We start from the raw sequence: 10,598 nt of genomic DNA on the forward strand, positions 1-10,598 counted from the left end.
TTTTTTTAGTGGGGAGACTTTTAATGACTGCTGTTATTTCCTGAGGGGTTATGGGACTATTTAGATGGTTTATCTGCTCCTGGTTTAACTTCGGTACCTGGTATCTGTCTAGGAAATTGTCCATTTCATCCAGGTTTTCCAGTTTTGGTGAGTATAGGCCTTTGTAGTAGGATCTGATGCTTTTTTTAATTTCTTCCATTTCTGTTGTTATGTCTCCCTTTTCAGTTCTGATTTTATTAATTTGGATACTGTCTCTGTGCCCTCTGGTTAATCTGGCTAAGGGTTTATCTATCTTGTTGATTTTCTCAAAGAACCAACTCCTGGTTTTATTGATATTTTGTATTGTTCTTTCTGTTTCTATTTGGTTGATTTCAGCCCTGAGTTTGATTATTTCCTGCCTTCTACTCCTCCTGGGTGTATTTGCTTCTTTTTGTTCTAGAGCTTTTAGTTGTGCAGTCAACTTGTTAGTGTGTGCTCTTTCCAGTTTCTTTTTGTAGGCACTTAGAGCTATGAGTTTTCCTCTTAGCACTGCCTTCATGGAGTCCCACAAGTTTTGGTATGATGTGTCCTCATTTTCATTGAATTCTAAAAAGTCTTTAATTTCTTTATTTCTTCCTTGAGCAAGTCATCATTGAGTAGAGAGTTGTTCAGTTTCCATGTGCACATGGGTTTTCCATTGGTTTTGTCATTATTAAAGACCAGTCTTATTCCGTGGTGATCTGATAAGATGCAAGGGATTATTTCGATCTTTTTGTATCTGTAGAGGCTTGTTTTGTGACCAATTATATGGTCTATTTTGGAGAAGGTACCATGAGGTGCTGAGAAAAAGGTATATTCTTTTGTTTTAGGATGAAATGTTCTATAGATGTCTGTTAAGTCCATTTGGTTCATAACTTCTGTTAATGTCAAAGTGTCTCGGTTTAGTTTCTGTTTCCATGATCTGTCCATTGCTGAGACTTGGGTGTTGAAATCCCCCACTATTATTGTGTGAGGTGCAATGTGTGTTTTGAGCTTTAGTAAAGTTTCTTTTATGTATGTAGGTGCCCTTGCATTTGGGACATAGATGTTCAGAATTGAGAGTTCACCTTGGTAGATTTTTCCTTTGATGAGTATGAAGTGTCCTTCCTTATCTTTTTTGATTAATTTTGGATGAAAGTCGATTTTATTTGATATTAGAATGGCTACTCCAGCTTGTTTCTTGGGACCATTGGCTTGGAAAATTGTTTTCCACCCTTTTATTCTGAGGTAGTGTCTGTCTTTGTCACTGAGGTGTGTTTCTTGTATGCAGCAAAATTCTGGGTCTTGTTTGTGTATCCAGTCTGCTAGTCTGCGTCTTTTTATTGGGGAATTGAGACCATTGATGTTAAGAGATATTAAGGAAAAATGATTGTGGCTTCCTGTTATTTTTGTTATTAGAGGTAAAGTTATGTTTGTATAGTTATCTTCTTTTGGGGTTGTTTGAAGATTACTTCCTTGCTTTTTCTAGGTTGTAGTTTCCCTCCTTGTGTTGGCGTTTTCAATCAATTATCCTTTGAAGTGCTGGGTTTGTGGGAAGATATTGTGAAAATTTGGTTTTGTCATGGAATATCTTGGTTTCACCATCTATAGTGATTGAGAGTTTTGCTGGGTATAGTAAACTGGGCTGGCAATTGTGTTCTCTTAGGGTCTGTATGATGTCCGTCCAGGCTCTTCTGGCTTTTATAGTCTCTGGTGAGAAGTCTGGTGTAATTCTTATAGGTCTGCCTTTATATGTTACTTGACCTTTTTCCCTTACTGCTTTTAGTATTTTTTCTTTGTTTTGTGCATCTGATGTTTTGATTATTATGTGACGGGAGGTATTTCTTTTCTGGTCTAGTCTATTTGGTGTTCTGTAGGCTTCTTGTATGTTTATTGGCATCTTGTTCTTTAGGTTAGGGAAGTTTTCCTCAATGATTTTGTTGAAGATATTTACTGGCCCTTTAAGTTGGGAATCTTCATTCTCATCTATACCTATTATCCTTAGGTTTGGTCTTCTCACTGTGTCCTGGATTTCCTGGATGTTTTGAGTTAGGAGTTTTTTGCGTTTTTCATTTTCTTTGACAACTGTGTCAATATTTTCCACCGTATCTTCTGCATTTGAGATTCTCTCTTCTATCTCTTGTATTCGGTTGTTGATGCTTGCGTCTGTGACTCCTGATCTCTTTCTTAGGTTTTCTATCTCCATGGTTGTCTCCTTTTGAACTTTCTTTATTGTTTCTATTTCCAGTTTCAGATCCTGAATGTTTTTGTTTAATTCCTTCTTTGTGTTTTCTTGTATTTCTTTAAGGGATTTCTGTGATTCCTCTTTAAGGGCTTCTGTCTGTTTACTTGTACTCTCCTGTATTTCTTTAAGGGAGTTACTTAATTCCTTCTTATAATCCTCTATCATCATCATGAGAAGTGATTTTAATTCTGAATCCTGCTTTTCAGGTGTGATGGGGTGTTCAGGGCTTGCTATACTGGGAGAACTGGGCACTGATGATGCCAAGAAACTTTGGTTTCTGTTGCTTATGTTCTTGCGCTTGCCTTTCACCATCTGGGTAACTCTAGTGGTACCTGCCCTCACTGTGTAAGATTGGAATCTGTATTTCCAGTTATCTTGCTTATTGCAGAGCTCCTCGGAGTCCAGAGGTCTCTGTGGACTTATGCCCCTAATCTCCTGGGTGGAAGAACTCCTGGGACTCAGGCCACCTCTTGGATCTGGAAATCCTTCTGCTCTGAGTGCAGTGGCTCCTAGGCTGCTCTGAGTGCAGTGGGTCCTCGATGACTCAGGATTCAGTTTCAGCTGCTCTGAGTGCAGTGGCTCCTAGATGACTCAGGATTCAGTTTCTCCACAGGACAGGAGCAGACCAACTCTGTGTCTGCTCCAGCCCAAGGGACCAGGCAGGGGCCAAAGGGAAATGGAATTCCGGAGGGGTGGGGTTTGGGTAGCTGCTGTGCCCTGACTGTCCCTGGCTCCCAGATGTATCTCTGGGGCTTAGGGAGTGAGATGGAGTTCTTACCAGCTGCTCTGAGTGCAGTGGCTCCTGGATGACTCAGGATTCCGTTTCTCCACAGGACAGGAGCAGACCGACTCTGTGTCTGCTCCAGCCCAAGGGACCAGGCAGGGGCCGAAAGGCACTTTTTTTTTTTTTTTACAAACTTTATAAATTAATGAGTTGAACTCTTTAATAAAGTTTAATAACTGGAAACTAAATCAAAAGATTCAAGTAAGTATTGGAGTGATGTAGCAATGATGTAATGCTTTAAATGTACCTGAGTAGTCTAGGGATGTTTCTCAATGGGAGAGCTCACTTTTGTCATTGATGACTTCTGAAATTGATTTTGAGCACTGAAGACAAAACACAGCAACAATAAACTACTTTTAGAAGGCAATTTCCAGTACTCTAAGGACAGAGAATGGCTTAGATATTTTGCTGCATTCCATCCTAAAGAAATTGTAAGGTAATAAGGAATACTGGGAATAAAATCTGTAGAAAATTATCATTAAGGGTGAAGAAACAATGAGAAAAGAAAGCAACACAATAGATATCCCTTAAGATATGAAGGCTATTAGGAGATGGGGTACAATATTGTCTCAAGCACAGAAGTTCAGTCCCTAAAGAGAACAGCATGCCTCTCTGAAACATCAACACTCTAAGGAATAAAAAACACATCATGGTCTAGCACCCAAACACTGTCACGTCATGTCTTTTTTATATCTTGTTCTTTGAGAAGAAATTAAGAAAGCTTCTACCTTGACATAGCCAAATATATCATGCTAGAGAGCTAAACAAAACTTTTGGTGTCTCATCTGGCGGTAAGTGAGACAAAAAGAAGACAGCACTTTAAAGGATTAAAGGATATAATGATGAATCGTGACAAATTAAGATCCCAGGGTATAGGAAAATTAATTTTGTCTTATGTCTTCTTAGAATCAAATGCTCAAACTCTCAGAAACTGATAAAACACAGCAAGGCTAAAGGAATGATGAGGATTCTCTCATGATTTGGTATGTGGTAAGTCGTTTGTGCCGGTGTCCACATTTTTCTTTATAATCTTTAGCTATGATATAAAATGGCAAATATGAGTTAAGCTTTTGATCAGATGTAAAATTCCCCAACAAGGTGTTTATTCACATGTCTTCTTCTTCATTAGAAATGCACACCCAGGTTGTGATAAGATAATATTTTTTATTGTTTAATCAAGACACACACCTTTCTTAACTACTTTAACTTGGTGAAGCTCTCCAGGCTAAAGAATGTTTATCTTTTGAACAATTTTGCAAATTTATCTGGTAGCTCTTGATTGTCAAACTTAAGAGCCCAAGCAACCAACACACTACATTCAGTTTATAAATGTAACTGTTTATCATGCATAGATTGAAGATATGATACAGTATTTCCCTTCAGGGTCTGCAGCTTTTTTTTTTTTTTTTTAATGCTTGTGGCTGTTTGACTTTGAAGTGAAGTCCTAGGATCTCAGGAATATGTTTTCATTTGATATTATGCAATTTTAAAAATCAAATGAAATTCACAGAAGTATGCTCTGGAAAATATTGGATGAGGTATTAAAAGTTTCAGGAAACACAGTGATACAATGTCACAGTCAATAAACTGTCATGCTGACAGTCACCTCTCAGATTTTTATAGATTAAAACACTTTCCTGTAGCAGGCACAGGATTCTAATCACCCAGGGAATCTGGATAAATCTAAATTTTATTTCGATTTGAAACAAATTGTTGGTCCTGATGCCACAACAATTGTATCTAGATGATGTTAGCTCTAGGTTGGGACATGTTCTCCCCGTATCAGGACAGGGCTGAAGCAATGACAAAAGGAGATGAGGGCTGGAAATTCTCTACTGGTCCTGTGTTCTTCTAATTGATATCTGAGCACTCATGCTGGCAAGTGAAAGCACTGGTCATAGCTTTTTAGATTGTTGGTGAATTACTTTACACTATTTAGCCTTTAATCCACTAATATGGGAAAATATCCCTCTGTGTCCTGACAGCATAAATGACAAATTCTGTGAATTCAATTGGTTAACTGTAATGCAGAATCTACTTCCCCAATGTGAGAGAAGCTATGGTAGTAATTTCATGTGCTCTTAATTTGTCACAGTTATTTTTCTATTGTCTATTCACAGACTACCTAAAAGAAGAATGGGTTTGGAGAATGGTTCTTTAGTGACAGAATTCATTCTGCAGGGATTGACAAATGATCCTGATCTCCAGTTACCCCTGTTCCTACTCTTTCTGCTAATATACACAACAACAGCACTCGGGAATTTGTCTTTGATCACTTTAATTGCACTGAACTCTCACCTTCACACCCCCATGTACTTTTTCCTTTTAAACTTGTCCCTCATAGATCTCTGTTATTCATCTGTGATTACACCTAAAATGCTGATGAACTTCTTAGTAAGGAAGAACTTTATCTCCTATGTGGGATGTATGACCCAGCTCTATTTCTTTTGTTTTTTTGCTGTTAGCGAATGTTGTGTTCTGTCTTCAATGGCCTATGATCGTTACGTGGCCATCTGCAATCCACTCTTGTATAACATTGCTATGTCTCCCAAGGTCTGTTGCTATCTTATGTTAGGTTCATATATAATGGGATTTTCTGGTGCCATGATCCACACTGGATGGATGCTGAGACTGACCTTCTGTAACAAGAACATCATCAATCACTATTTCTGTGATCTACTCCCTCTGTTGCAGCTCTCCTGTACCAACACCTATGCCAATGAGATTGAGATTATTATTGTAGGTGGAATTGATATCATTGTGCCCAGTGTCATCATTTTTACTTCTTATGGCTTCATTCTCTCTAACATCTTTCAAATGAGATCCACTGAGGGCAGATCCAAAGCCTTCAGCACCTGCAGCTCCCACATAATTGCTGTTTCTTTATTCTTTGGTTCAGGTGCATTTATGTATCTTCAACCCTCTTCACCTGAGTCTATGGATCAGGGGAAAAGGTCTTCTATTTTTTACACTATATTGGTGCCTATGATGAACCCGTTAATCTATAGTTTGAGAAACAAAGATGTTAAACTTGCCCTGAAAAAAACATTTAGCAAGAGGAGATTTTGATATGAAATTAATGTATTTATCACTATAGTTATGCTAATGAGGATTTCCATGGATTTAATCCAATTCTGTGGACTAGATTTTTTTAAACTATTTTTAAAAATCTGATCATTTATACGATATTGGTATATCTTTTCTTCCATTTGATTTTGGTGTAATTATTCCTTAGTTATATACTATTGGCAAAATCTTTTTTACTACTATATCCATTAACTAAATATTAGTACAGGATGTATCCTAAAAATAGCCAATGATCTGCTAAGAACTTTACAAAGTAACTAACACAGCGTTGTTCTGGTATCTTGTGGCAACTTGGCTCTCATTTGTCAATGTAATGAAGTGTGAACCAATTTGTCTTTTATTCTTTCTTACACATCAATGTATCTTTTGGAAACCTCAGACCTTTATGATTCAGATGTTTTTATTAACTGGCTATTCAATATAATCTATATTGCAGGTGTAAATAATGTGCATTTGACCATCTTATGCTAGATGTTTTACATTTATTTTATAATGATATACCCGGATATAAGGAATATGAATTATGTTTGTGTGTGTGTGTGTCTGTGTTTGTGTGTGTGTGTGTGTTTAACAGGACCTTTGTGGCTGTGGTTCTTCTCCACTCCTCATGAAAGTTTTATAGGACTCCTTATTTTTGATAAATGTAGTCTAACAGCTAGTTCATGTTTGCCCTTTATTTTCAAGCTTTCAAGTGTTTCACTAAGACCTTTGACACATTTCTTCTTGATTTATGCATTACTATGAGATGTGGCTTGGGTTTTTTTTTTTTTCATTAGTTTGTCACATGTTTTTATTGTTGTCTTTTTTTCTTTTAAAAAATTTGAGATATAATATTATGTAGCCAAGATCGGCCTCAAATTAATTATCCAAAAATAACGTGAACTCCTGATCCTCTCATTTTAACCTCACAAGTAAGAAGATTCCAGAATATTCGACCATGCCTAAATCCAGCAACAGTTCAAGTACTTTTTCTTTTCTGTGACACAAATTGACTACACAGTGTTCTTTATTAAAGGTTAATAAGCTCGAATGTGGTCATAAATATCACTTCTGTCTCATTTATCCATCTACTGACTGATATCCATGCATATTCCAGTGGCTGGTTGTAATATACCTGATTTCAAAAATACCCCCATGTTTAGCAATCTCTGGTAGAGGAATAGATTATTTCTTACCTTGAGGTTTAAAATACACTTGGCACAAGCTATTTTAAACTAATGATAACTCAAGAAATGACTCCTTCATCAAGCTACTGGATTTATATTAATAGCTTATGTTTCACTATTTCCCATTAGGTAGGGATTTAATATAACTGGTTTTATGATTATTTTCTAGTTTATCACCACAATACTACAATTGATGACATGATTTTTTCTAACATGTATTTTAAAGAAATTCACAGATTAGTTAAGTAGTTTGTATCAGTAACTCTCTGGGCTCCATAGTTTTTCTACAATCTTTATTGATATTGCTGAGCTCATTAATAAACTGCTGTATGTAAGAACTTCACAGGAAACTAATACAGAAATTTCATGTAGGTATTGAAATGGCATAGCAATGATGCAATGTGTCTTTGGATGTCTAGGGATGTTGTTCAATGGGAAAGCTCCTGCTTGGCATTGATGCCTTCTGGAAAATCCTCTTGAGCACTGAAGACTAAAAAGCAATCATAAACTAGTTTTGCAAAGTCACTTGGGAAATTCTCAGGACAGATAATAGCTTAGATATTTTGTTGCATTCAATTCTAAAGAAATGGTAAGGTAATAAGGAATACTGGGAATAGAATTTGTAGAAAATTACTATTAAAGATGGATAAACAATGAGACAAGAAAGCAAGACAATAGGTTTCCCTTAAGATAGGAAGGTTATTAGGAGCTGGGGTTCAATATGGGCTCAAGCACAGAAGTACAGTCCCTAAAGACAACATCATGCCTCTTGTAAATGCCAACTCTCTAAGGAACAAAAGACACATATTGCGGTCTAGAATGCAAATACCACTGCTTTGTGTCTTTTTTATATCTTGTTCTCTGAGAAGTGATTGAGAAAGCTTCTACATGTTGATATAGCCAAGTATATCATGCTAGTGAGCTACATAAAACTTTTCGTGTCTCAGTTGGTAAGTGAGATAAAAATAAGACAGCACTTCCAAGGATTAAAGGGTATGGTCATAAATTATGACAAATTAAGCAAGATTCCAAGGTATATGAAAAATTAGTTTTGTATTGTCTCCTCTTAGAATCAAATGTTCAAAACCCTCAGAGAATAATATAACCTGAAAACATAACAGGGGTAAACAATAAAGTAAAAACATTTCTCTCATAGTGAGGTAGGTTGAAATTTCTTTAAGCTAGTGTTATCATTTTCCTTTAACATCAATAGATGTTGCTCCAATATCTCGAAATGTTAAGTTGTTGGGGGCAGAAATGTCTTTTTGATCACTAGGTAAACCAGGTATTTTAAACACGTAGGGCCCTCTACTCAATGGAGGAGATATAATACCTGTTTTCTCATAATGGGGGAGGGATTGGATATTATTAATACTATAGTGAACTGTTTCGCTCTCTGTAAAGGCAGATATCACCTACCTTTTGCTACAGAGGCAGTCCTCACCAAAATCTGCCAGATTTTTTATCCCAGACTTTTCTTCTCTGTCTTGCAGGTAATAGAACCAAAAATGTTGGCCATGCCTATATGCACGGGGCATATAGTTTATAGCCTTTTGAACTCTGTCCTATCTCAGTCAGAGATCACACTGGATTCTAGGCTCTTTAAGCTATAGGACCTACCCTCATGTTCAAGTGTCCTTTGTAAAATAGTTTGTAACTAGCCATGCCTTGAGCTTTACTGTACACCTGGATTTGGAAAGATTGTTGACTCTAAAAGTGGAATGGGATGATAGTTGCCTTGAACCGTACCCCCAAATGGTATTATGGATTAAATATACTGACAATGAACTGCTCTTGTATCAGACTTCCCAAGGTTGGTAGAGGCTGATGAAGTGAAGATGAACTGAGTTTTTGTTCCCATCTCTTTAAGGATTAGTGCCTCTGTTAACACCTACAAAGGACACCTTCAGGCAGTAAATATTATACAATTTGTTTTGAACCACTTCTTACTTGTGAAATTATCCAGAATGGAGATGAGTCACATATGTCTTTTCTCAATATAGGCTTGCTTTTCCAGTTTTGAATGTACATACAGGTAGAGGTATGATAATTAAAACTTTGTGTCCTTTTTATTGAAAACAGAAATATATACCGTTTTTGATTATTTCAATGTGTTGCACAGTAGTTTCCAGGCTTAATTGTGTTTCTCACTTGAATCATTTTGTTATTTAGCTTTCAGAATTTCATTTCCAACATCATGGATCCAAGCCATTAATAAGTTACTTACTCTTCAGGAAAGTAACTGTTTAAATTGCACACATTAGAAAGATAATACAGTGTTTTCATTTAGTGTCTTGGGTATTATGCTTGTGAGGTGGCTTCACATTGAACTTCAAAGATCTCTCAAGTGTCCTTTCTCATGTTATGCAATTGCAAGAATCAAGTGAAATTCACAGAAGAAAATCCTGAAAAAGACAGCATGGTTTTTTGAGAGTTTAAGGAGATCCAAGTGATACAATGTCACAGTCAGTAAGTTCCATGTTGAGGGCCACCTCTCAAATCTTAATAGATGAATAGGTTTTTATATAGCAATCATGTGTTTTTAATCAATCAGGGAATCTGTCTAAATCTAAATTCTATTCAGATTTGAAGCAATGATTTTGGTCCTGATGTCACCACAGGAGTATCTGGATGAGGTTACTTGCAGGTTGCCATAGGTTTTCCAAGTGTCAGCCCAGGGCTGAAGCAATGACAAAATGTTGAGATGAGGGATGGAATTATCTGCATGTCCTGCCTTCTTCTATTTGATAGCTGAGTGGTCCTGTTAATAAGTGACAGCATGGTTGTGGCATTTAAATTGTTAATGAATGACTTTACTCTAACCTTCAATGCACTAGTCTGAGGAAGTATTTCTACATTGTGATAGCATGAATGGTAATTTTTGTGAACTCAGATATACTCATAGGCACTGCTATCCTTCACAGGTCTGAGAGAAGCTGTGATAGATTTTCTGTGGTCTTATGATATCATAATTCTTTTCTATATTCACAGATTATCTTAAAGAAGAATGGAAAATGGTTCTTTGGTGACTGAATTCATTCTACTGGGGTTAACAAATGACCCTGATCTCCAGTTACCCTTGTTCCTACTCTTTCTGCTAATATACACAACAACAGCACTTGGGAATTTGGCTTTGATCACTTTAATTGCACTGAATTCTCATCTTCACACCCCCATGTACTTTTTCCTTTTAAACTTGTCCTGCATTGACCTCTGTTATTCATCTGTAATTACTCCCAAAATGCTGATGAACTTTTTAGTAAGGAAGAACATTATCTCCTACAGGGGATGTATGACCCAGCTCTATTTCTTTTGTTTT

The 10,598-nt window shown here is 36.7% G+C and overlaps 2 protein-coding genes across 2 annotated transcripts in view; both read left to right on the forward strand.

The window, feature by feature from the left end:
- Positions 1-5,162: 5,162 nt before the first annotated feature.
- Positions 5,163-6,095, forward strand: LOC114611120 (olfactory receptor 145-like). Its single transcript, XM_028755768.1, has one exon. The coding sequence runs from the start codon at positions 5,163-5,165 to the stop codon at positions 6,093-6,095; it is 933 nt and encodes a 310-aa protein (XP_028611601.1).
- A 4,182-nt stretch (positions 6,096-10,277) lies between these two features.
- LOC114611184 (olfactory receptor 8B3-like) overlaps positions 10,278-10,598 on the forward strand; it is a 996-nt gene continuing 675 nt past the window's right edge. Inside the window, exon 1 of the mRNA XM_028755832.1 lies at positions 10,278-10,598. This exon is cut by the window's right edge and continues 675 nt beyond it. Within this exon, the coding sequence (XP_028611665.1) occupies positions 10,287-10,598 (312 nt within the window). The 5' untranslated portion in view covers positions 10,278-10,286.

The sequence above is a fragment of the Grammomys surdaster genome, unplaced genomic scaffold (genome assembly GCF_004785775.1).
Source record: "Grammomys surdaster isolate TR1022 unplaced genomic scaffold, NIH_TR_1.0 126086, whole genome shotgun sequence".
Taxonomy (NCBI): domain Eukaryota; kingdom Metazoa; phylum Chordata; class Mammalia; order Rodentia; family Muridae; genus Grammomys; species Grammomys surdaster.

Coding starts and splice junctions, on each gene's coding strand:
- LOC114611120 (XM_028755768.1), top strand. CDS start 5,163: ATGGGTTTGGAGAATGGTTCTTTAGTGACAGAATTCATTCTGCAGGGA.